Source organism: Malus sylvestris, chromosome 7 (assembly GCF_916048215.2).
Source record: "Malus sylvestris chromosome 7, drMalSylv7.2, whole genome shotgun sequence".
In the NCBI taxonomy this organism is placed as follows: domain Eukaryota; kingdom Viridiplantae; phylum Streptophyta; class Magnoliopsida; order Rosales; family Rosaceae; genus Malus; species Malus sylvestris.
Window position 1 is genome coordinate 18,395,347 of NC_062266.1, and position 25,578 is coordinate 18,420,924.

Consider the following 25,578-nt stretch of genomic DNA (forward strand, 5'->3'; position numbering starts at 1 on the left):
ATTCCAGATGGGAGGTCTTAAAGCGCCAAGGCTAGACGGATTTCAAGGAGATTTTTTTATCAATCCTATTGGGGAATCATTAACGAAGAAGTCTGAGGAATGACTAAGGAGTTTGTGAATGGAACATCATATCCCAAAAAGGTAAATTTGACTAACATAGTCTTAATACCGAAAATTCAAAATCCAGAGATTGTGGATCAATACAGGCTAATTAGTTTATGCAATTACTCATATAAGGTGTTATCAAAAGTGTTTGCCAACCGATTGAGACCCTTGTTGCTGAAACTGATATCTTCGATGCAAACACCTTTGTTTCCGGAAAGCAAATTCAGGACAATATCCTTATAGCCTATGAAGTTTTCCATTTTTTAAAACTTAGAAAAACTAGAAAGAAATGTGAGTTAGGGATTAAGTTAGATATGAGCAAGGTGTATGACCGCATTGAATGAGAATTTTTGGAGGTCGTAATGGTAAAAATGGGCTACCACAATCTCTGGATAAATATTGTGATAAAATGTGTAAAATCAATGGACTTTGTTGTTACAATAAATGGGCAACCATGTCGAAAGTTCGAACCATCCCATGGCCTGAGACAAGGAGATCATCTATCGCCCTATCTTTTTCTGCTTGTAATCGAGGTTTTATCAATGTTAATGAAAAGTTAATTAAAAATACTATTGATGGGCCATGTCTCTCCCATTTAAGTAATGGGCCATGTCTCTCCCATTTACTCTTTGTAGATGACACTTTGATTTTGTTGTAGGCAAACCAACAACATTGCAGCAATTTCATTCAGTTGTTACATGCACATTGTGTTGCGTAGGGGCAGAAGGTAAATTTACAAAAATCAAGTGTTTATTTCAGTCCAGACACTCATGCTGGAATTAAGGAAGAGTTATGTTAGATTCTTGGGATGACAAGAGTTGAAGACCCTGAGAAATATCTTGGTATGCCAATAATCTGGGGAAAGTCAAAGAAAGAAGCTTTAAATTATGTGAAAGAAAAAATGTTGAGGAAAATTCAGGGTTGGAAGCAAAACTTGCTCTCACAAGCGGGAATATAAACTCTCATAAAAGCAGTTGCACAAGCAGTACCAGTGTATCTGATGAATATCTTTAAGTTCCCTTTGTCTTTATGTAGAGATTTAGACTCAATGCTAGCTCAATTTTGGTGGAGTAAAAAAGATGAAGAAAGGAAAGTTCATTGGGTGAGTTGGGAATCTCTTGACTTACCTAACCAACAAGGTGTAATGGGTTTCAGAAATCTTCATGAGTTCAATTTAGCTTTGCTTGCTAAGCAATGTTGGCGTATAATTCATGAACCTGATTTGTTATGGGTTATAGTATTGAAGGATAGGTACTTTCCTAATACCTCATTCTTGGAAGCTAAAAAAGGAAGCAGAGAGTCTTGGGCATGGGCAAGCATCCTGGAAGGAAGAAACGTATTACTAAAAGGTGTTCATTGGCAGGCAATGAAATGTAATTCAATCAGACTATGGGTGGATCGATGGCTGCTCTCACTACAAATAGGGCATCCAACTCTAATTGAAGGTAATGAAATTAACATAAATCAAAGAGTGAATACTATAATATGTCAAGATACGGGAGAGTGGTAATTGGATTCAATAAGTTCGCAAATTCCAAATCATGAGTAGGTAAATATAAAGAAGCTGCAAATTGGGGGTAATCAAAGCGAAGATAGGCTAAAAAAGGAAATTATACTAAGAAATCCGGGTATCATTGGCTACATGACAAAGAAGTCAAAATCAAACCCGTCGTCCTTCTTCATCATTGCTAATAAACAATCAGGTATGGAAATTAATTTGGAAGTTAAAGGCCCCTTCCAAAATCAGAAACTTCATTTGGAGAGTTTTGAGATGGGCTATTGCTACAAGAGTAAATCTTAAAAAAAAATAACATTTATTAAACACTCCAATATACCCTATTTGCAATGAGCAGGAGGAGTTCGTTGAACACATGCTCTTGCTTTGTCCTTGGGTGTACCGAATCTGGTTTGTGGGGCATCTTAATTATAAAGTGAATACAAATGAGATTACAACTTTTGGATATTGGTTAAATACGATATTGTGTGCTGAGATGGGTAACAAAAAGGAGAAGGCAAATGTTATGGCCCAAATTGCTTTTACTTGTTGGCAAATATGGAAAACTAGATGTAATTTAATTTTCAATCATAAAAATTATTTCACTAATGCAGGTTATACATGCTATATCTTGTGCTTGCAGAACATATTTGGAGGCCAAAATGGTAGCCAAATTGAGAATCATCAAAACGAAAACATTGGGACATAAAGAAAATGTTGGTCACCTCTAGAACATACATCATTTAAAGTTAATGTTGATGCAAGTTGAAATTGTAGAACTAAACAAGCTTGTGCATGAATTGTGGTAAAAGATGCAAAAGGAAAGTTTATGGTAGCCAGCATGTCATCTTTTAGAGCCTCTAGTGTTACTGTAGCTGAAGCTATTGTTGCTCATAAAGGCTGTCTGTTTGCGAAACAACAAGGTTTGAAAGAAATTGTGTTGAAGTCTGATTCAAAAGAAACAATATTATGTCTTCAAAATTCTGTGGAGAATAGTAGTTGGGAAGCTCTTCCTATCTTAAGTTGGGAAGCTCTTCCTATCATAAGGAAACTCTTGAATGCTAAGAAGTGGTTCCTCTCGTGTTGTTGGTCCTGGATCCTTAGGTCAGCAAATTTGGCAGCCGATTTCATGATGTTGCCCAAAAACGCGGTGATAAGAGATGGTATTTGGGTCAATAGACCCCCATCTTCACTTGTTCATATTCTGGATAAAGACGGTTTACCATGCCCTCTAGTATATAAGTTTTGTTGACCGTTGGATGACGGTTTCGCACTTGGTGCAACGTTTGTATCATGGAATTCCATCTTCACCCGTTAGATCTTCTCGATTGATGTAGTTTTTTTTTTCTTTTCTTTTCTCTTGTTAGCCTTTTGCTAGGCTTTCATTATAATATTGACTTCTTGCCTTGGTTAATGTTATGCCAATGTATTAAAAAAAAATATATCATTTGCTAATTCTTTTATTTGCTAGTTGAATTGCCAACTACGATGAAAATGCATTTTTTTTCTACGTGGCATAACAAATCTATCTTTGCCACTCTTCTCTTTCATAAGCATTTTAACCATTTTATTTGGGGGATTTTTCAGTATGTCCAAAATACAGACATATGCCTAACATTATTATATAAATGGAAAGATACTTAAAAAAAAGGATGTGCTATCCACACACCGCAAATTACTTCTTACACACCCCTTGTTAATTTCTGTCTATTGATATTCTTTAATTCAGCCGATTTGATGGCTGAAAATTAGAAAGGTATGTGAGAAGTAAAATGAGGTGTGTGGATATCATATCCAAAAAAAATTGTATAATAACATTTAATATAGTGCCGTGTTCCGAACGCATTGGAAAAAAAAAAAAAACACCTCTTCTTTTCTTGCGCTTGCTTCACCATTTCATAAGTTACACAACGTGTCCTCTAACTGTAAAATAAAAAACCAAACTTTCCTTTCAAAAAAAAATAAAAAACCAAACTTTAATTACGAAATTCCATCCCTTGGCTAAGGCTTCGCCCCTTCTTCCTCGCCCCCCTCAGATCTACCCAAATCCCAAATTTCAATCCCCAGTCCAAGAAATTTCACCTCCGACTTTCCAACGATTTTGGCGCCCTGCTAAAGCACCCGCGGAGATTTGAATTTTCGCTGGTTTTTTCGAGGGTTTTGAAAGATGTGGAGCACGATTGCGAACCTGAAGGAGAATCTCAACAAGATGGCTCAGGACGTGCACGACGACGAAGACGACGACGAAGAGTACGAGATCTACGCTATCAATGGAAGCCAAGCTTCTTCCTTATCTGATCGGAGGAATTCCCACAGCTTCGCCCATTCCAAGTCCCCCTCGCGCTCTCCGATCCCCAATGGCATCGATTTCCCATTTAGTCCCGAGGTTTGTGATTTTTTTTTTTTTGGCAATTTGTGTAATTTGGTTTATGTTTGGGTTTGTGAAATTTTTAGCTGTTAATAATGAATGCTTCCATCGATTTCGATGAGTTTGGATTTAGGATTATGTGTTTTTTTGCTGAGAATTTGGTTATTATCTTAGTGAGCCATTGAATCTTTCGGCATCTGCGTGTGGCGTACAAATTCCAACTTCGAAAGGGAGGTAGATTTGCAAATGGTGGTTTATTTTCGTATTGAAATGGGAGTCTCTAATTAATTTGCGGGGTTAGGTTGTGAGCAATGGAGTTTGAATGGGGTATTATGTGTAGTAATTAGTGAGTGGGATGATTATGTTTTTCAAAATACAAAATCTGGATACTTCCTGTTAGTTGGTGTCAGTAATTCAGAAATTGATGTATTTATTTGCTAGACTTTACACAACTATAGTGCATTGCTGTGAATGCACGAATATTTTGTGTCTAATAAGCCTTGCTACAGGCCCTGAAGCAGAATTGTCAATAAGAAGTGTGAGGGTCAACATTTTATCTAACTTATGCAGCAGCAGCGGTTATAGGAGGTCTAAGATATTTGCCTATATGGCCTGGCATCCATGCACCAAGTATAAGTTTTATTATTCTTCATTTTCCCGAGGAAAGCCCTATGGTTTGTGACGTTTAATATGGATATGATTTTAGCATTCTATCTAGGGTCTGAGCGGATGAATGGGTTTCAGAGTCATTCACTCTTCTGTATGTTGTTTTTGTTAATTTTGACCTTAATTTAAATATTAATACAAGTAGGTACACCACTAAATGTATTTTAGCGGAAGCTGAGTTCATGTCAAGAAATCTATCTATAACGAAACATTAAGTTGATTCTTAGAGGAGTCTTGTTCCATATTTTATTATCATCATCACTGGTCACTGTTCATGTTGACCTTTTTGCACCCCTCGTCTTTCGCAGCTGTTATTTGGTTTGTTTCATCAGATGGAGTATATGATGATATTCTGATCTGCATTTTCCCTTTTCTTTTAGATTGAACAATACAAAGCGGAAATTAAGAGGCTTCAAGAATCCGAGGCAGAAATAAAAGCATTATCAAAAAGCTATGCAGTTCTGTTAAAGGAAAAAGAGGTACCCAGATGACTCTATGAAATTATACTATCAATTTCATCCTTTTTGTTTATTGTGTTTGATGGAGGTATCTCTAATCGGACTTGTGCACCTTATATTCAGTATGGAGTGGCATCTTGATAAAATACATTACAGCATGCCTTTTTAACATTTGAAGCCCTCACGTTTGACAGGATCAAACTTTCAGACTGAGTAAAGAAAATGGCTTATTGAAACAGAATCTGGACTCAACAACTGCATCTCTGAATGCATCTAGAAACGAAAATCACAAAGCAGCTGCGAATGGAGTCAACGTGCTCAAGGTAGTTGTTATGAACTTATGACAAAGTCTACTTGTGTCATCATTAACATTTGATTGCAATGAATCTGTTCAGTAAGTTTGCCAGTACTTAGTGGTTAGCTTCAATCAAATCATAAACTTCCTTTATGATACATCTGTTATCATATGTTACGAGGTTTAGTGGTCAGAAAAAACTGATTACTTGTTATTTATTTGGTCTGCATGTTTGTTATCTGAACATTTAATAAGAAGGGAATTAATAAAGTAGTTGAATCGAGAGTTGTATAGTTTAACTGCCATAGCAGAGTTCCAGATCCTTAACCCCTTTTACGAAGTGGATTAATTGCTTCCATATAGTTTATTAATTTCACATGTGCTACTTTATTGAGTTAGCAAAAATTATTTAGTTGTCTCATTGTCATTGGTTGTCCTTGAGCTCTGATAATTGGCTAAGTTAGCCTCAAATTGACTCAGGGAAGCAGTAATCAGTTGCCCAACAGACAGCATAAAGTGACAAGTCCAGCAAAAATTGGACACTCTGGACATCAGAAACAGAATGGTGTTGTCCATACACAAGACGATATAAGCAATGGGATTTCTCAGCTTTCAGATATTCAAGGGAGTGAAAGGGTAATGCACCTTGTATTCTTTTCTTTTTCAGTTAGATCTACCTGTCTCCTTTTTCCAATAGTGTTTGATTTTTCTTTCTATAATCTGTTTCCAGAAACAAAAAATGATGAAACAATAAAATTATACAAGGAGTGGACAAATGGCCACAACTAACATAGAAACAGTATTAAAAAAAATCATAGAAGCATATATTCTAAGGCACTATCCACTATGACATAAACATACACCACACAACCAAGATTATAAAAGCTTTCCAATCTAACCACATACTAGAACAAGATAAAGCCCGGAATTCTGTAGAGACTGAAGCCCATAATAGTTATCTAGAGCAGTTTTGGGAGTAGTTAGAATTCGAATTTATTTTGTAGATCCCCAGTATGTTATTTTTCTTGTAATGATGAAAGAACTTGACAACAGATGTATAAATGCCTTCTAGGAGCTTGCAGATTTACAAGAAGAGAATAATAGGTCCCCAGCAGCAGTGCTAGCTACTGCTGAGATGAAAAAATTGCGGATGGAACTTGAAAAAGAACGCAATCAGTCGGAAAATATGCATCAAAAGTTACAAGGTACACTGCTATGCAAAGATTCAGAAGGGATTCTACAAGTCATCTTGAACATTTTTGTAATTTTTTTTATTTAATCTTTGTTGATTCGCAGAACAACAGAAATTGAATAAAGAAATCCAGGAAGAGCTCAAATTTCTGAAGTTGGATAGAGAAAAGGTGAGTTTCAAATTTTGACAGAGACATTGATATTAGATGCATATATTTTTTACCAAATGCCTTTATTTAGGTTCTGTATGGTTATTGTGAGCTCTTGACTGCTCATTATTTTTGCACTAGCCATTTGTATCTGTCTACCCATGTGTATGTGTAATTTATGCGGGTTTCTTCTACTCTGCATCATTACCATTTTAATTTGGAAATATCCTAAAATATTTCGGTACTTTATTTCAGACATCAAGGGCTAGATTTATGGAGGCAGCTATACATGTACATGTATGTTCTTCTTTTTGGTGCTCTGACTTGTCTATGCATGTACTTTCTTTTGGCAGACCTCCGTCGAGATTAGCAAAATAAGCAATGAGTTGAATGAGAAAATGGCTGAGATAAATCGACTGCAAATGGAGTTGAATAGATGGGAGGATGAAAATGCAAATAATGGTGCAAAGAGTTTGAAAAGGTTAATTGCAAACCTGCAGAAGGAAAATAATAGTCTTAAGGTTGCTAAATAGTAGTACTTTATTTTGTCGTAAATTTTTTATGAGAGTTTTTGTTACGTTGACAATCAACCCTAATACTATGTCATTGCATAGGTGGAGAAAAATGAACTTGAGGGTGCTTTGAAAGTGGGCAGGACCGCAAGTGAAATGCAGGTAATCCCGTTTTTGAGAATTTTTTTGGGGAATACAATCTTTACTTTTTTTCCTGCAATAGGATGGCATCGTATGTCCTAATCCCTCTCCCTTTGAGTATTAGGTGTGGGTGGGGTCGTGCGTTTTTACTGTATTAAATATGTTTATGCATGGTAATATAACTCAATTCTTTGTACTTTGACAACAATTCTTCTGCTTATTTTCAGTATTTTAAAATTTTGTGCAGACGGTAGAATCTTCAGAAAGTTTTCCTGGAAAGGAAGAAATGGAGAAATCGTTACGAGAGTTTGATAAAAATTTGAAGGAAACACGTCTTGAAAGGGACAAAGCATTGCAACAATTGTCACGCCTTAAACAGCATTTGTTAGAAAAGGTTACTTGTCCTGCAAACATTCATTATTTGCATTGTGGTGCATGACATATGATATTGCAGGAAAAATATTTATTTTTTCCATTGTGATCCATTTGACTATGAAATTGATGGGATTGTGATTAAGGATATTTTTCAGTGGATTATTCTATCTAATGCACTCTCATAATTAAATTTAATGAGGGGGACACTAGGTAGTGACTGCAGGCTAGCGGAAAGTTTAATGACTGTTAATGATAGATGGACCTATGCTTGCTTTTGTATGATATATTCTGCTAATATATGAACTTTGACACTCCATATCATCTTCAGCAAATATTATATATTCACTATTGTAGAAGAATTTCCAGATTATTATAAGACAAAGAGAACTTTTGGGATAGGTTCGGGGGTAGATATAAGATGGGAGTTCTTGAGATACGTTTTGAGGTAGATGTCTCCAGCATCTAGAGATTGTTCATTATCTGTAAATTGGTAAGAGAGATGAGATGATTGAGACGGGAAGAAAGGGCGTTGGCAAAGACTGCACTAAATCTGGGAGCTCTTGTGGGGTGGAAATAGGATGGAGCTTTCAATTGTTCATTATCTGTAATTGGTAAGAGAGATGAGATGACTGAGACGGGAAGAAAGGGAGTTGGAAAAGATGGCACATAATCTGGGGTAGGAATAGGACAGAACTTTCTATATTTAAATTAAGATGACCAATTTGTAGTTTAATTCTATGTTGATCTATGAATCAGGTTCAAGATGGACCTCTTGTTCATTGAGTCTTTATATCTTTATCATGGTTTTATTGTTAAATATTCCTTTCGTAGAAACTTAGAAAAGAACTCCACAAATTTGTTTGCGTAATTCTGTTTACAAGTATACTGTTTTCTATTGCACGGAAAACATTTTTGGTGCGTTTTACATCCAGTACCCCCTAAATGAAATGCCATGCAAAATTAATGTCTTATTTTACCTTATGGCTTATACTTTCTCTAGGAATCTGAAGAGTCTGAAAAAATGGATGAAGACAGCAAAATTATTGAAGAACTCCGAGAAAGTAACGAATATCAAAGAGCTCAAATAATACATTTGGAGAAAGCTTTGAAGCAGGCAATAGCAAATCAGGACCAATTCAAGATGAGCAACAACAATGAAATTCAGAAATCAAAGGAAGTTATTGATGATCTAAATAAAAGACTTGAAAGCTGTATGAGCACAATAGATGACAAAAATGTTGAACTTTTGAATCTTCAAACTGCTCTTGGTCAGTACTATGCTGAAATTGAAGCTAAGGTAATAAATGTTGATTTTGGTTGTGTGCCAATTGTATTATCAAGGAAGGCATTTGGCATGTTTTGTGTTGATGTACAAATCCCCAGATTATTGTTTTGATGCTAGTTTCCTTCTATGTTTAGGAACATTTGGAAGGAGATTTGTCTCGGGCAAGAGAAGAGTCAGCTAAGCTTTCTCGGCTCTTGAAAGTATGATTGCTTTCTTTTCCTTTGTATTTTCAAAATGATTTCGTCTGAGTATGCAATTTCTAATTTGCTTCGTGTTATATAATATTTCTTGCAGTACATTTGTTACATTGGTATTCCATCACTGTGATTATGCAAATCATGCTACTTTGTTTGGTTTTTTGAGGATAATCTTATTGACGACAAGAACAATAAGATTATTCCTTACATGATTATATCATATAAAGTTGCATCATTTACACGAATTTAAGCTCTGTATATTCTGATGGTTGCTACTATTTAAGTTCACAATGTTTAACATGCGTAAAACTGGAGTCCACCCTGCACACCTACACACACACATTCTCTCTCTCACACACACCCCTACACATATGCTCACACACACAGGCATAGGCATATCGGAGTTTAAATGTTTATGATTCTACCAGGAAGCGGATCATCAGGCGGAAGCATCAAAGAAGGAGAAGGAAGAAATTTTGTCCAAGCTTTCACGAGCTGAAAAAATAGTAGTAGATTGGAAAAGCAGAGTAAATAAACTTGAGGAAGACAATGCAAAATTACGCCGAGCTGTTGAGCAGAGCATGACCAGGCTTAATAGGATGTCGGTAGATTCAGATTATCTTGTTGACAGGTTGGTCTGTTTAACTTTTCAGGTGGCCTTCCATTGGGTTTTAGGTAGATAGAGTATTGGGGTTCGTTTGGCCTTCAATTTTCAGTTATGGCTCGTATCTCGAGTATAGGCCCCCCTCTTTTATTTCCTTCTTTCTTTTTACTTTTTCAGAGAAGTGCTTTCTTTCATTGTCATTAAGGATTATTGGTTTATTTATTATTTGGGAGTTTTAACGAAAAGCCCACGGTACTTTTCACTTTAATGAAAATCCACATTTTTACACTAAAAAGTCAAGCCTAGTACTATTCACTTTACCTTTTATTTTGTCCTTATCGTTAAAACTCAAAGTTTTCAAGCCCTTTTCATTAGTTTTCCTTTATTTATATGCTGTTTCATTAAAAGAGGATTAATGAAGATTGGTTTTGTTCACAGACGCATTGTGATCAAATTACTGGTGACCTACTTCCAGAGAAACCACAGTAAAGAGGTATGAAATTCTTTAGACTAGCTACGGGGAGGGGCACTACCAAAAGTTTTCGTACTGTTTTCTTCTGTTTCTGCTAGAATATAATAATTTTTCGTTGGTTACTTCCCTGAAACCAACCAAGTGTTATGCATCACCAGACACAAGACAATAGTTTTGTGCCCTCTAAACCTGGTTATCTCCTTTTATTTTAAGTAACCAGACTCATGTAGTTTGATGTGGCTCTTCAGGTTCTGGATCTTATGGCTCGCATGCTGGGATTCTCAGATGAAGACAAGCAGAGAATAGGTGTCTCTCAAGGTGCGGGCAAAGGTGTTGTTCGTGGAGTTTTCTCTCTGCCCGGGCGCCTTGTTGGGGGAATTTTGGGAGGCAGCTCAGCTGGATTATCTGCAAATGCAGCTGCTGATAACCAGGTACTTTTTTGTCTCCCTTCGATTAAGAGATTAATTGGCATATGGTTTTCTACCATGCATAAGGTTTTCGTTGATACGGAGTTCTACATTAGTTTTTAAATTCAAATTATTTCTGCGTTCATGGACTCTTACCCTGACTCTGTTCCGTACCAAGTCCAGTCCTTTGCAGATCTGTGGGTTGATTTTCTTCTTAAGGAAACTGAAGAAAGGGAGAGAAGGGAGTTGGCAGATGGTTCAGGCAGATCTGACGAAGATTCATATAGAACTCCAAGCAAGGCACACATGGGTCCGGATCCCAACCACAGGACGACAACTAGCGGGTCTGAGCCTGGTTTCTCAAGAAGTAATATATCACCAATCCAAAACACAAGTTCCGCACCTTTTGGCAGTAATTTTCGGGAGCATTCTGATTCCGAATTCTCAACGGTTCCTCTCACATGGTCAGAAAGCAATCAATACGCCTCAAGAATGCTTCCTAGATATTGAAATTGCGGCGGTGTATCTTGTAATTAATCGAAGGTATAGATCATTGTTTGATTTTGTAGACGGGCAATCTTTGTTCAAATCAATTCTTTTTACCCATACCAGTTTGTGCATGGTTGCCTGGTAATTTTAGGTTTGGGGCCTGTAACTCTCAGACGATTGCAAAACCTAAATACAATGACGACTTGAAACGATTCAATTATATCCAAGATTGGTCAGATCCAAATGGCACTTGTATCTTCGGTGAACAATCCTTACGGCCTATTAATAAGCAATCCTGTTGTTTCAAGGCTCCTTGTGCTAAATCCTTGCCGCTCTTTTAAGCAAGGTTTAAAATATTAATGATATTGGAAATAACGGTAATCCAAAAACACAGAAATTTCGATAAAAATATCGGGATATTATCGATATCAATAAAAATTGAATAAAAGCCACGGAAATTGTAAGAAAAACTTGGAAATTTTTATTGAAACTTTGCAGGATGTTTATTTAGTCAATTATCTATTAGTTTATCACAAAAAATTGGAAGGAAATGCATTGCATGATGGATTTAACTGATTTAAGTTGATTATATAGCGAGCTGGCAAACATTGTGAGTGTAGAAAATATGTAGTAATTAATGAAAGAAGTTTAAACACACCATAATCATTTATATATAATGAATTAGTACCATATTTTACACTTTATACATTGCATGGTAAGATACATGAGTGACTTAGTACCACATAGAGTTCCTATCAAGGTCTAAAATATCGGTAGTCCAAAAACACGGAAATTTCGATAGAAATATCGGGATAATATCGATATTTTAAACCTTGCTTTTAAGACAAATGGAAATAATCCAATGCTAAATTACAATAAGATTGCGAGAAGTTTTGGAAGCGGTTACGAACCAAACACTATCATTTCGTTATAAGATATCCAACAACAGAAAAGCATTATCCCACTAAGTAGGGTCGGCCATAGGAATCCTAGAACGTCATTGTGCTCGGTTTTGTACCATATATTCCATTAGATCTAAGTAGTTGTTTGGGCCGAGCTTAGAGTTATTCTTAGCCCAATAGCATTCATCTAGAATCTTATCGTGGGTTGTCCGGTAAGGGTCGGCCAAATCCTACTGCGAGGAGGATTGGTTTAGATAAGGGTGAGGTAGTCGAAACTTAGTGCAAGAGGGAATCTTAAGGCTAAGGCTGAGGATACTGAGAATTAGGAGATGAATTTGGTTTGTTAGAGCTTGGTTCGAAGTCCTATTGAAGTTAGGATTGGTCGAGACCTAATCAGATTAGGATGAGGAGTCCTAATCCGAGTATGATTCTAGTTCGGCCATGAGGGGGCTTGCTACTATAAATAGAGGAGGGAGTGCATCATTCAAGGGCCCCTCTAAATCAACATACAAATTGCCATGTGCAAAGCTTCTCAACAACCTTGAGAATTTTACCCTTCTCCCATTTCTTCTCGCCAACCCATCTTCAGTTTGGATAAATAGTACTGTGAAGGCAACCGGCGACATCTTCAGTTTGGATAAACAACATTGGAGCCGTAGAATCAGCCGATCAATGAGCACCTTCAGTTTGGATAAACATCACTGCTTCGAGATCGACTGGTTATTTGTCCAAGTCTCAATCGACAAGGATTTCCGAGTCTTTGTTGGTAGAGGTCATCTCATTAGCCTTCTCGACGAAGTAAGGTGTTATCAAGTTACTACATTCGGCACATTGAAGGCCGAATTTGAAATTAAACTTCGCAGAACTAGCAGCCTTATCTTCAGGCTCTAGAACACAAGGGTCGAGACATGTTCCTTCCTCGGCCGCATTCGTAAGATTAAAAAGTTAGCAGTGCGCCCAACGCCACATCAACATATTTTACTCCCTGACGAACTCGACCGACGAGTTGGCATGCCCTGCACACAACTGAATGATGTAGTTAGCTTATTAATTACTTGGCATGTGCGCCATGTATGCTTGGTAGTTTTTAGGGTCAACATTTTTAGCACGCTCGGTGGGATCCAGTGCTAAAGCTACAAAGTTCATGACCATTGAGACACGGTCAGTAACAAAGAAAATAGTCATGGGAAAATCAACGATTAATTTTCTAGTCTAGTAACCCAGGACAAGATGACTTGTTACAGGCACATAATCCTCTTGCTGTTATGACACCTAAAGCTACAAGTGCGACACGCCGAGAAAATGAAGTTAATCTCGGCGGTTAGCCTTGTGGTGTAGAAATCCCCACCAAAACCACAAAAGGCATTTTTGTCAAAGGAATATTGGAGGATTGTGACGAGGATGGTGGTATGGCCTTTGATCCACCAACCAGGTCGTTTCTTTGACGACAACTCGAAGAGCAATCTCGGCAATTTGAGCAAATGTTTAGTCGAGACTTAAAAAGCATACTTGAAGAAATACGTGATAATAGCGCTGTACACAACAGGTAGGCCTGACATTTTCAACCCAACCCGACCCGTTAAAATTAGTATTTGGGTGGGTGATAAACGGGTTGGGTGGTTAACGAGTCAACCCGTTAAATAACGGGTCAGTTTGGGTGAACCCGCGAAACTCGTTAACTACCCGTTAACACCCATTAGTAAGAACTTTTGTGTAATTTCAATAGTTAAAGAAGTGGGTGATCAGGGTGTTATAGTTAAAGAAGTTTTTATGCAGCTTGTGCACTTCTTCTTTTGATGCCTTCTGGTCATCCTTCTTCAAGGCTTCGACGACACGAAAGACTGCCTTCAAGTCTAGGTCAAATTGATACTAAGACAAAGCGGTATCAATTGGAAGATCGGATGGGGAAGTGCCAAGTATGGTCGTGACATCTAGGATAGATGGACCAATAGGGTTGAGAGGAATGACCATGGTATTGGTGGTCAAACACCAGAAGCTCAGGGCGGCCATTAAAAGTTCTCGATCTATGATGATCTCAATGGTCGAGAGCTTAATGGCATCAAAGATGCCAAGAGTCTTTCATTCGCCCCCGAAGTGTGGCTTCATCCGAGTGACCCAAGCAGCCCAGGCTAAGGGGGGTCGAGGGCCAAACTTCTTGGGGTTTGACCAATTCCCACTTCAACCAGTCCTACCCTTGGAAAAAGGGTTCAAGGCAGGGGGCCTTCAACATCATGGTAATGTTTTCTGGGACATTGTCTTTGAAAAGTGGTCCCAGAGTTTGGTGGAAGGCACTCGAATCACCTTAGGATTGAAGGGATTTGATGGTGTTCTGATCGATGATGTCTCAGCACTTGTCGCTCTTCTCGGCAAGCTTGGTGATGAAAGTGTTAACATTCATTGATGAAGGTTTAAAGGTTTTTGGGTTTCGAAGTTTGGTTTCTTTTCTGGGTTGAGAATAAATGGCAAGAGTTTCTGGAGGTTTAGAAGCGTAAAAATCCAAATGGAGAAGAGTAGAGTATTTATAAGCATTTGGGGAGAAGATCAACATTTTAAGTTTTGAAGACTAAGGGGTAAACTCAACCAAATATTTTGTAATCATGACAAATATTTGAGAATCCAGGCGAAGAGGTAGAAAGGCTTGCAGATTGAGGATGCACGATTGCATGTAACGAGTTTAATGGCGAAGGGATGTTTCAGTATCCGCACGACCCAAAAAGGTCGAAAAGCTCGCGAATTAAGGTTGCACAATTGCGTGTGACGACAAGTTTAATGGTGAAGGGACGTTTTAGTGTCCACATACCTCAAATGTCATTATTAAGGGATAAACGTACCAAGGAGATGCCACGTGGTAGGGAATCTGACAAGATTGAGATAGTGCAATCGCGCCTAATAAATGCGCATAGGTGGCTAGGATATTCAAGGCTTTTCAGTGTCCTTCAGGAATATGCTAAAGGTTCATTTCGCTTCTTCAAAGTTGAGGCTTAGCTAGAAGTTATAGGCCGAATACCTCAGAAGCGAGGGGGTAATGTTTGGGCCCAAAATATTATTTTGGGCCGAGCTTAGAGTTATTCTTGGCCCAGTAGCATTCATCTAGAATCTTGTCATGGGTTGTCCAGTAAAGGTCAGCCGAATCCTACTGCGAGGAAGATTGGTTTAGATAAGGGTGAGGTAGTCGAAACTTAGTGCAACAAGGAATTTTAAGACTAAGGCCGAAGATGCTGAGAATTAGGGAATGAATCTAGTTTGTTAAAGAGCTTGGTTTGAAGTCTTATTGAAGTTAGGATCGGTCGAGACCTAATAAGATTAGGATGAGGAGTCCTAATCTAAATATGATTCTAGCTCGGCTATAAGGGGGTTTGCTACTATAAATAGAGAAAGGAATGCATCATTCAAAGGCCCCTCCAAATCAACACACAAATTGCCATGCGCAAAGCTTCTCAACAACCCTGAGAATTTTATCATTCTCCTCTTTCTTCTCGCCAACACATCTTCAGTTTGGATAAACAGCACTATGAAGGCAACCGGTGATATCTTCAGTTTTGATAAATAGCACTGGAGCCGTAGAATTAGCTGATGAAGGAGCACCTTTATTTTGGATAAACAACACTGTTTCGAGACCAACTAATTATTGATCCAAGTCTCGATCGACAAGGATTTCCGAGTCCTTGTTGGTAAAGGTCATCTCATCAGCCTTCTTGGCGAAGTGAGGTGTTACCAGGTATACATTCGACACATTGAAAGCCGAAATTGAAATTGAAATTGAACTTTGCAGAACTAGCAACCCTGTCTTCAGGCTCTAGAACCCAAAGGCCGAGATGTGTTCCTTTCTCGACCGCAGTCGCAAGATCAAGAAGTTAGCAGCGTGCCCAACGCCACATCAAGATATTTTACTCCCCAGCCGAACTCGGCCAACAAGTTAGCATGCCCTGCACACATGCCTTGCACACAACCAAAGGACGTAGTTAGCTTATTAATTGCTCGGCCTGCGCACCACGTAGGCTTGATAGTTTTTAGGATCAACAGTAGTCCAAGATTTTTCTTAGAATGTCTATCCAAATCTTCCTCTACCCTTTTGGCCCTGAACCTGTCTCGTAATTGCATCTTCTAATCGAAACACCTGCAGGTTTTTGTTTTATATGTCTAAACCACCTTAATCGATTTTTTTTCTCACACCTTCAATTTCGACTATTCCTAATTTATCTCAAATTTCAACTATTCCTAATTTACTTCGAATATGCTTCAATTTCAGCTACTCTTAATTTACCTCGAATATCCTTGTTCCTAATCTTGTCATATCTCGTTTGCCCCACACATTAAACTAAGGATTCTCATCACCGTGTACATGTTGATACTTCACTACCCAACATTCCGTATCATCAAGCATTGCTGACCTTTTGGGCATCCTAGAAAATTCTCTTTTTAAGTTTCAGTGGCATGCACCCATCACACAATACATCCGATGCACTATTCCACTTTATCAAAACACCAAAATTTATATACTTGAACCAAACACCAAAAACTTGCATACTTGAAACACAAGCAAAATTAACACAAAACCACCAAAACATCATGCTCATAACCAAAAAGAGAACCAAGCATGAAATAACATACACCACAAGTGTTCAAATATTAATCGACAACCCATGTACACGCAGCGTTGAATAACATAAAGTCGTCATAATTAACATATGGCTAAGGTGCTGTTTAATGGCTTCCCACGATTATGTATAAGCACAAGAACAAAACCTAATTCTCGAAACTGAAGACCACATGAATATAGTCATTCAAATTACAAATCCAAAACACTTGGAACAGAATGGGAAGATCAACTATGAAACCTAGAGCTTTGGAACACAACAAAACACCCCCAAGCTTTCTAAGCCCTCTTGTTTTTCAGACCACGCGGAATCTTATTCAAAACCTTGGCATCAAACACGGCATACTGCTTCTTGAATTCGATTGTCACCTTCTCCGCAAGTGGGTCGATTTTGTCTTCGTACTTCTCATAAATGACGGGCACGGTGTGCAGCAAAACAAAGGCTGTAAAATGAGGGTCATACATTAGTAAGCGAAAATTCAGTACAATAATATAAATATGCATCGAAGTTTTCCGTAGTCCTTACATATGTAAAACAAGGTCAGGAAGTTACACCATTTGCCCACAACGGAAAGAACCCACAGGCCAGCAATAACCTAAAAACAACGGTACATCGTTAAAGTAACAATTAAACAAAACCGTACAACAAAATCAACAAAACCTAGCTAAATGATTATTAACCAATAAGTCTGACTGAAATTTCTATTGAACAGAAGAAACCAATCTAGTCACCGTAAACTGACTGGGAAGCCTGTATAAAAGGGTTATAGAGATCAAATGTTCTTACAGCAAGGAACTTCTTCAAGTCTTTCCCAGATGCAATATTGTGAAGGAGTGCAAAAGCGCAGTTGATTACAACTCTCAGCTCAGAAGCAACCTGCAGGAATGGTTCTTCAGGAAGACGAACTTCTGGAATACGAGGAGGAGTCCTACACAAGCAAAGTTATTAGCCCATTACACAATGATCCAAACATAACCATATATTACATTAACATCCAACAAAAGCATCAGACGAAGAAACAATCAAATTGGAAAGGCCGAGCATCTTACTTGTGGATAAAAGTATGGGCATTGGACCAGAGGAACAAGATTGCAAGGGTGGCAATCAAAATGTGGGCAACAAGAGTAAGCAGGTTGTACTCAAGCAACTCAAAAAGGATCCAGACTACGGTGGCTCCGCCAAGAACTCCACCCGAAACCTTCTTGTTTCTCCACAAAAATACATCAGCAGCTGCAACATTTCACCAATATTAAAATCTGAAATCTAAAGTCTAATGCAACAAACAAGGCATTCAAAGATCCAAAACTTAATAAAGTAAGTAGTATATTGATAAACATCGCCGATCAGGACTAACCTGAAAAGAAACCGAATAACTTAACTACTCTGCTTATACGGTAGACCACTACAAATAGATACTCAAAAAGCAAACCTTCAATCGGTTCAGAAATTTTCTCAGCTTCCAAACACAGCTGAAAACCATCTAAAATCCCAGATCAACATACAACCGACACAAATCCACACTTCCTAAAACCCTAAATCACTACTCACATATCAAACATACATATATTCATTTCTAATAATAGGGAAAGTAAAGGCTTCAAGAGAGAGAATAGATGTCCGTACTCTTTCCACCGCCGAGCACATGGTGGACCGGCTTCTCCCGGCCGAAAATCCGGAAGACCTTGGTCTTCACAGACTCGGCCTTCTTCTCCGATTTCTCGTTATCCGAGTCGGAAGAAGACGACAACGAGGAATCGTGATCGCCGCCGTGGATCTTCTCGCCTATCTTCTCCATCAGCGATGGCTCGTGCTCCACCGGCGATCCGGCGTTCTTCTCGTCGGCCATGGCCACCGAAACCGAAAAAGTTCAAAAAAGTATATAAAAATCACACCGAAAATCTCGGACGAGTGAACCGAAATAATAACACGGACAGTGAGTAGGGTTTTGGGGGTTGGATAAGAGCGTGGATATATAAGGTTGCGGGAAACGAGATCAGATCTGGGCCGTTGATTTTTGTTGATTAGCGCTAGGCTGGAGGTTCGGGTCCGGAACCGGGTGCTTCGGTGGAAATTTGAAATGGCTCTGGTCCACGGTGACCGACCTGGTTTGAAAGGTTGCGAACCACGTGGCGGGGAGCAGTGAGGAGATGAGTGGTTTGGACGGTCGGGTGACTTTTTTCCTTTTGGATGCAGTAATTTTTCGTTGTGCAGAGAATACGGTATCATATATTAAATGTAATAATACAATTAATTTAAATAATTTTTGTAATTTTGAACAATGATATTATACAGTGATATATCAAATCGTGTCCCCGACTTACAGTAAAATCTCTCTTTTAGGTAGGTTTTTTGTGGGGTCCACGTTGGTGTGCGGTGTGATGGGAGTAATAGAGACGGATCCAGATTGGGGGTAATATTGACAGCAAGTTTTATTTTGTAATATTTTATGGTGGGTCGCTTCCGGGGTCAATTTAAAATGAAAAAATGGGGTAACTTTATAACCAAGAAAAACAGAAAATGAAAAAAATTAATTGATATTTGGTGGTGTTTTAACTTTTAAATGTTAAGGTAAGCTTTTATTTACCTGAAAAAAGGCCTATAATTTTGAGGCTTAGAAAGAAAGTGAATTGTAGTCGCGAATATAGTGGAAAGTCTACAAATAGGAAGAATTAGATAAAATTGGGATACCTAATTCTGAAAAACAATTAATTTTGTCCAATCTTTTTTGGTTAATTACTTAATTGAATTTAAGAGTTTCAAGCGGTAGAGTATTGTAGATTTTTCACAAATTTTGGATATATTCAAGACTTTTAGCCCATTTTTTGGATATATTCATTACTTACGTCCAAAAATTTCATCGTCCCTCTAAAGGGACTGTTATTTAACCTTTGTAAAAATGTAGTTGATAAATTCGTAATATTGTAAACTGCAGAAGGGGGCCATGCAAATTTACAGTAGCTTCAACTTTTTTGTTGTTTAGAGCTTTTTTACATAATTGTTGGCTGGCTGGGACCCTGCCACTTTAGAATCTTTCATGGTGGGCCACTGGAGGGAGGAGCAATCTGTGTCAGTTAAAGAATATGCAGTGACTGCGACCTTCTTTTGAGTCACAGTCACAATGGACAAACGAAGACCACCTTATTATTTGTACAGGAACGTAAACAAAGAAGAAAGAAATGGAGCTAAATGGTTGGCTGATGCAACTTAATATTACAGTTTAATGATAATTTTTTTATTTGTATATTAAAGATTTTATGTTTAATTTTTGTTGAAAATGAATTTGAACCATATTAATACTAATTCATCATCATATTTTTAGTATAGATAATATCGTTTGTTAAAAAAAAAAATTTGGTTGATAGCGAATTACAAGGAAGGGCCTAAGGCCCATGGATTAAAAAGGTCCTTCTGCCCCATTTTATCAAAGGCCCTTTATATATGCAATATTTATGCTCTCATTCGGCTTTGGATTCGTGTTTTTTTATCCTAAAAGCTGTACGTAGAAAGTAGAAATTTTTATCTATCACAACAATTCATCATTTGCGTTCATTGTCATCATTATTAAGTTCATCAAACATGGAAGTAAACACTTAATTTATTTTAATTAATTAAATCATGTTTAGTTTCAACGCTAATCAAGGGCTTAACTCAATATAAGCAAAGAAATTTGTTCTACAAGAATACAATTTGAGTAGGGGTGTGGCCACGCGATTTATAACCACTCTCACAAAAGTATTAGATCCTTTTGACTTGGTATGCTTGGCTACAGACTAGTCCCATCTAATATGAAAACTATCCTCATCAGATAATCCAATTGAAATTTCTATAGCAACAACTACAGCCACAGGTTCCTGCAGGTTTACTGCTACAGGAGCAGGTTTGCTACAGGTTAACTGCCCAAACTCCTACCTTCTGTTTGGAAGCAGGGCTGCCTGTTCTATACCATTCTTATTGTACTTAAATACATACGTGGGTTAAGTTAGCTGATCATCGCAATATCCACTCTCTAGCATCCAAATTCAAATCCTCTTTTCCATAACTTGGAGTCGTTTAGTAATATCGTATTGTCAAAAGAAACAAAGATGCATTTTGCATAAAATTTTCCCTTCTATGAGAGCAACCTCATCTAACTGTAATGACAATTATAACATCACAATCAAAATCTTAAGCTCATAAAAAAATCAATAGTAATTATGAGAGACATATGATCAATCTGTAATTTACCGGAACGGCCTTCCCGGCTTCTCTAATAGAGCAGAGAAGAAAACTTCCTTATCATCACTTTTATCAAGCTTTGGAACAACAACCCATTTGTGCTTCTTGTACCTCAGCATCTTCAGCGATTCCAAATAATCACTCAAATCCTCCTTCAAACAAAAGAAGCTGTCGATCCACAAGAATCCGCCCGGCCTCAGAACTCTGTCCCAATCATAAAGAACAAAGTCCAGCAGCACGAGATCTATCCATCCGTCTAGAAACCTCGTGGTGTGGATCAAATCAAGGGTGTTATCGAAAAATGGAAGCCGTTGATTTATTGTCAGGTAAAGCGGAACAAGTCCACGCAGCGCTATCATTTCGTTGAAAGGTGCTCCAAGATTGATAGTTGCCGAGACTATAGTCACATTGAACTCCCTCATCCTTGCTGCAAAAGTCCCAGTTCCTACGCTGAAATCAAGCCCAATCCTGATCTCCCCGGGCTTGATTTCGAGCACTTCAGGGATGAGAAAATCTGTGGTTACATTCGAATTGGAGTCTTCTAGGTTTGCTGGTTGGATCCATCTTGGCTTTTCGTGGCCTGCAAGATTGAAGCAATCTGCACATTTGAAGAACCCCTTCCGAGTTTTGTTGCTTGCGAGGCAAGTAAAGTTTTTGCAAATGTAGTTACTCCAGCGGACATTTCTATCATCAGGGAGCTTCCACATGGACTCACGAATTGGAAACGGCGTGCTGTATAGCTTTGGGGCTCTGGAGAAGCACCTCCTCCTCGGAAGCGGATCACATCCGTGAATCATCAGCTTCTGAGCCAGCCTCCAGTCATCGTTGCAAATGTCGCCGATGTCATAGTCCATGTACTCTTCGAGCTCTTTCTTCATAGCAAAGCAAGCATGGCCGATGCTGGTGAAAGTCCCATTGGCTCCCATGAAATTCTGCTTCCCTAATCTGTTCGGCTTGATCTTGACGTACTTTCGAATCTCTTCGGTCAGAAAGTAATTAGCAGGTTCATCGGATTGCTGCTTCGGTTTTAAGAGCGGATGAATGTCTTTGCTCCCATTGTTTACCTTGTGAGTCTCTTCATTCTGTGACAGAGATGTCTGCACTGACTCAATAAGCCCCAGAACATCAGCAAGAAGGGAACTGTATTTCAACACAAGTCCGTGTGACGCCTCTGGTTGCGAATCTCTCAAATTCTTAAGTTCTGTTTCGATTTTCTGGATTACAGTTTCAAGCGTTTTTGTGACATGGCCATCGCTCCTGCTTGGACTCTGACCAGAATTTACGTAACCGCAGAGCGTATCGGTGACGTGAAACGATCCGATAGAGTTGAATTTGGATAAAGTAACAACAGAGATGAGAAGAGCAAAAGCACTTAATGCAAAGATTGAGCTGCGAACTCTTCCTCTCCATGTTCCCAAGTTCTTGAAAACATTTGGTTTTCTCATATCTTTCTGCTACAGAAAAAAAAAAGCAGCTGTTTGAGAAGTGCTTTTCCACAGTTCACATTTCAACTCTTTTCAAGAAAACGGAATAATCTAAACTGTTGCTTGGTATCTAATTTGAGAAATAAAAAATGTAGGTGAAGGCATGGAGATTGGTGCATTTGTTTTATTGATCGAAGAGGTTTTTGGGCGGATTTCATGAGCACTTTATCAGAATGCAAAAGTCGTAGAAAAGCCTTGATCTTTGTTTAACAAAAATATGGGGATCATAAACTACTCCATCCTTCCAATTTCAATATTTTAAGAGAAGTGACTTTATACAAAACTCCAGTTCTTGGATTGAATAAACAAAAGAAAAATTAAAAAGCACGAAAAAATGGAGGAGTACAAAAGAAAAAAAAACCGAAGAGTGAAAATTCCTATTATATTTGAAAATCACTCTTTCCTATATACAAAGTGGGGACGCAAATTCGAACATTTTAAAGAAAGTGGTTTTTGCACTCCTGTTTTTTTTCCTGCACTGCATTACTCTTCTTTTTTTTCTTCCTTTGTTGGATTGAACAAATAAAAGAAGAATAAAGAGGCACTAAGAAAGAAACAAATGCAGAAGAAAAAAAACGAGAGCGCGAAAATCATTTTGTTTATTTTAAAACTAATCTTTCCAATATACAAAGTGGGGGCAAACTCCAATGAAAGCAACTAAGACTTGTTTAATCATTTTGATTGGGATTTAAGAAACAGTGTGAGGTGAGTTAGTCAACATAAGAATGGAAATACAGTTCCAGTCCTTAAAAAGCTGATAATTATTCTGGAGTGGTGCGAATAAGAGATATCTGGAGGACGAGCCGCAACAATTAAAATATATGATTTTGAATCATGACCACCACATGACCTTTGACCTCCCCATGAAATGTATGATTTTTAGTATTAAGACTTCACCATGATTAGCTACCAAGCAAGAAATATAGACACAACCCTTGGCCGAATGGCGAATGCTTTGCACATGGCTAGCTGGTCTAGCAGCGCTCAATTTTTATTTTGTTAGAGGTTGTAAGTTTAAATATCGTGATCCAAAGTTGTTCGTGTTAAAAGATGAATGATTTAAGTCAACTTTATCATCGTTCGATAAAAAGTTAATTAACATTAAAACAATTCAATTCACCAATTTCACAATCCCAAAAAATGTACATTTCCCAATCTCCCCAAACCAAGCAACAATTCAATCCACCCACACTCCATTCAAAATCTAACACAATTCTACAGAAAAAAATAAAACCCAAAATTATATAAAGGAAAAAAACCCAGAAATCTAATCAATCAACCAGGGGCAATCAGTCACCTACTCCATCCCCGATCGGCTGGGTACTGAGACAAAGGCACGACCTCCTGCAACGGAGTCGACAGAGGCGTTGGAAGCGGCGAGTTCCGGCAAACTGGACACGACCCGTTGAGCCGGAGCCACGCGTCGAGGCACAACAGGTGGAAGTAGTGCCTGCACTCCGGCATCATCCGGAGCATCTCTGCGTCCTTGTAGTCGCACAGGCAGATGGAGCAAGTGGACGAATCGGGGGTCGCCGCCTCCTTGGAGAACGGGAATTTAGGGTAGGAGTTGATGACGCTCGGGTGGAGCCCGACGACGGCGTTCTCATCGTCGTCCTGCTGCTCCTGGTCGTTGTCGTCTTCGGCGACGAAGATGATGCGGGGGAGGATGACGCCCTCAGGGTTCGGATTCGGATTGGGGTTTCGGGGCTGAGGAGGGCGGTGGCGGGAGACGCGGCGGCAGAGGTAGGAGGCGAGGAGGAGGGTGGAGAAGAGGACGAGGAAGCCGAGGGAAATGGCGATGCCGTAGCCGAGGCCGAGGGTAGTTAGGTAATTAGTGGGGGAGTGGGAGGTGGAGTTGGAGGAGGACATTGGAGGAAGGGAGGGGGAAGGGGGGTTTTAGCCATTGGAGGGGGTGGGGATTTTTTTTTTTGGGGGTGGGGTGAGAAGGTGGGTGGGTGCTCCAGCTGCTGCATTTAATACTCACAACGTAGACGCATTAAATTGGTGGGAAAATGTGTGAGTGACTACTGCCACCCTTACTTTTCCACGCACCCACAATCCCCAAATAGCCCACTAAGTAGCAACATACGAGTTTAGGCTTTTTCACCAATAGCCCACACCCCACCACAACAATTTCATATACACCAAATTCTGAATCCGATGTTGCAGCTAATTAGTTACAACTTAAGATATGTCTGTGATTACTTTTGACAAAAGCTAGGGTTGTTTCCTGATGAATGAAAGCGTTCCTCAAAATGTAAAAAGCGTTTATGCGTCCTAGGGTTGTCTTCAGGAAGCACTCCCAAGTTCTTTTTTTAAGAAACACATGAAATTTTTAATAAATTTTTTCCACGTGTTTACAATAGAAGCAATTCTAGCATAAGCGCTTCTAATGATGTATCTAATGAACATTTTTTTTATTGAAAAATGTTAGGAATATCTATACTGAATTCATCTAAACTAGCGCTTATAATGATGTATCTAATGATGAACAATTTTTTTATCAACAAATGAATTCATCTAAATTACGAGGAAGAAGATTCAAACATGGGACTCAAGGGCATGAGTGAATACTCTCTAGTCTTAATTAACTGAGTTACAAGCTACTTGCGCACCTAATAAACATTTCAGTTATATATATTGTCATGTATACACGTCTGACATATTGTCATGTATACATGTCCGTTTATTAAATAATTTGTGTTACTATATATGTTATAATTTGGTGAGCGGATGTTCCTTGATGTATCAAAGTTGGATTTGGCAGTCCCCGAATCCAGAAATTTGGAAATAATCAAATGGCATTGAAGCAACGTCGGCATCCAAACATAAGTAAATGGATTGATTAGTTTAATTAGAGATGGTTACAGAAGCAAGTCATCGCACATACGTTATTATATTTTGTTTATTTTAAAGAGCGAGTTTTGACTTTATATGCATTGGCTATAAAGTATTTGGAAATGTATTTGGCACCTTGAAGCTCCACCACGTCATTTCATGTGCATGGAGGGCTACGAGGAATCCATTGGCAACTTCTGAGGGCCTGTTGAAAATGAGGTCAGCATGCATGTAGAAACGGTGGAGCAGATGCTCTTCTTATGTCCTTGGGTTGAACCTGTGTGGTTTTGGGGAGTTTTAAATTGCAGAACGATTAGGCAAGAGATCACTAC

General features: G+C 38.6%; 4 protein-coding genes across 4 annotated transcripts; 1 reads left to right on the forward strand and 3 right to left on the reverse strand.

Annotated features, from left to right (window-relative positions):
* The first annotated feature begins 3,555 nt into the window (after positions 1 to 3,555).
* LOC126629885 (golgin candidate 3-like) lies at positions 3,556 to 11,428 on the forward strand. Its single transcript, XM_050300028.1, has 15 exons — positions 3,556 to 3,986; positions 5,015 to 5,113; positions 5,287 to 5,415; positions 5,868 to 6,023; positions 6,460 to 6,592; positions 6,684 to 6,748; positions 7,081 to 7,248; positions 7,342 to 7,401; positions 7,628 to 7,774; positions 8,756 to 9,052; positions 9,175 to 9,240; positions 9,666 to 9,868; positions 10,280 to 10,334; positions 10,562 to 10,744; positions 10,904 to 11,428. The coding sequence occupies exons 1-15, from the start codon at positions 3,768 to 3,770 to the stop codon at positions 11,228 to 11,230; spliced, it is 2,307 nt and encodes a 768-aa protein (XP_050155985.1). The 5' UTR covers positions 3,556 to 3,767; the 3' UTR covers positions 11,231 to 11,428.
* A 5,281-nt stretch (positions 11,429 to 16,709) lies between these two features.
* On the reverse strand, positions 16,710 to 18,656 carry LOC126629551 (reticulon-like protein B3). The gene is made up of 5 exons (XM_050299630.1): positions 18,333 to 18,656; positions 17,759 to 17,939; positions 17,496 to 17,637; positions 17,235 to 17,304; positions 16,710 to 17,151 (listed from the first exon to the last, which is right to left on the reverse strand). Exons 1-5 carry the CDS (start codon positions 18,553 to 18,555, stop codon positions 16,988 to 16,990), a joined length of 780 nt encoding a protein of 259 aa, XP_050155587.1. The 5' UTR covers positions 18,556 to 18,656; the 3' UTR covers positions 16,710 to 16,987.
* Positions 18,657 to 20,716: 2,060 nt separating this feature from the next.
* Positions 20,717 to 22,621, reverse strand: LOC126627763 (probable methyltransferase At1g29790). Its single transcript, XM_050297307.1, has one exon. The coding sequence runs from the start codon at positions 22,367 to 22,369 to the stop codon at positions 20,930 to 20,932; it is 1,440 nt and encodes a 479-aa protein (XP_050153264.1). The 5' UTR covers positions 22,370 to 22,621; the 3' UTR covers positions 20,717 to 20,929.
* An 845-nt stretch (positions 22,622 to 23,466) lies between these two features.
* LOC126627764 (RING-H2 finger protein ATL67-like) lies at positions 23,467 to 24,343 on the reverse strand. The gene has a single exon (XM_050297309.1). The coding sequence runs from the start codon at positions 24,275 to 24,277 to the stop codon at positions 23,702 to 23,704; it is 576 nt and encodes a 191-aa protein (XP_050153266.1). The 5' UTR covers positions 24,278 to 24,343; the 3' UTR covers positions 23,467 to 23,701.
* Positions 24,344 to 25,578: the final 1,235 nt, after the last annotated feature.

What these genes read in the sequence shown, in the direction of transcription:
- LOC126629885 (XM_050300028.1), top strand. Translation starts at nt 3,768, where the DNA reads ATGTGGAGCACGATTGCGAACCTGAAGGAGAATCTCAACAAGATGGCT. An exon ending in TTCTGTTAAAGGAAAAAGAG is followed by an intron (nt 5,114 to 5,286) that starts GTACCCAGATGA and finishes CACGTTTGACAG; the next exon opens with GATCAAACTTTCAGACTGAG. An exon ending in AGAGAAACCACAGTAAAGAG is followed by an intron (nt 10,335 to 10,561) that starts GTATGAAATTCT and finishes GTGGCTCTTCAG; the next exon opens with GTTCTGGATCTTATGGCTCG.
- LOC126629551 (XM_050299630.1), bottom strand. Translation starts at nt 18,555, where the DNA reads ATGGCCGACGAGAAGAACGCCGGATCGCCGGTGGAGCACGAGCCATCG. An exon ending in TGTGCTCGGCGGTGGAAAGA is followed by an intron (nt 17,940 to 18,332) that starts GTACGGACATCT and finishes GAAATGTTGCAG; the next exon opens with CTGCTGATGTATTTTTGTGG. An exon ending in CCTGACCTTGTTTTACATAT is followed by an intron (nt 17,152 to 17,234) that starts GTAAGGACTACG and finishes CTCATTTTACAG; the next exon opens with CCTTTGTTTTGCTGCACACC.
- LOC126627763 (XM_050297307.1), bottom strand. Translation starts at nt 22,369, where the DNA reads ATGAGAAAACCAAATGTTTTCAAGAACTTGGGAACATGGAGAGGAAGA.
- LOC126627764 (XM_050297309.1), bottom strand. Translation starts at nt 24,277, where the DNA reads ATGTCCTCCTCCAACTCCACCTCCCACTCCCCCACTAATTACCTAACT.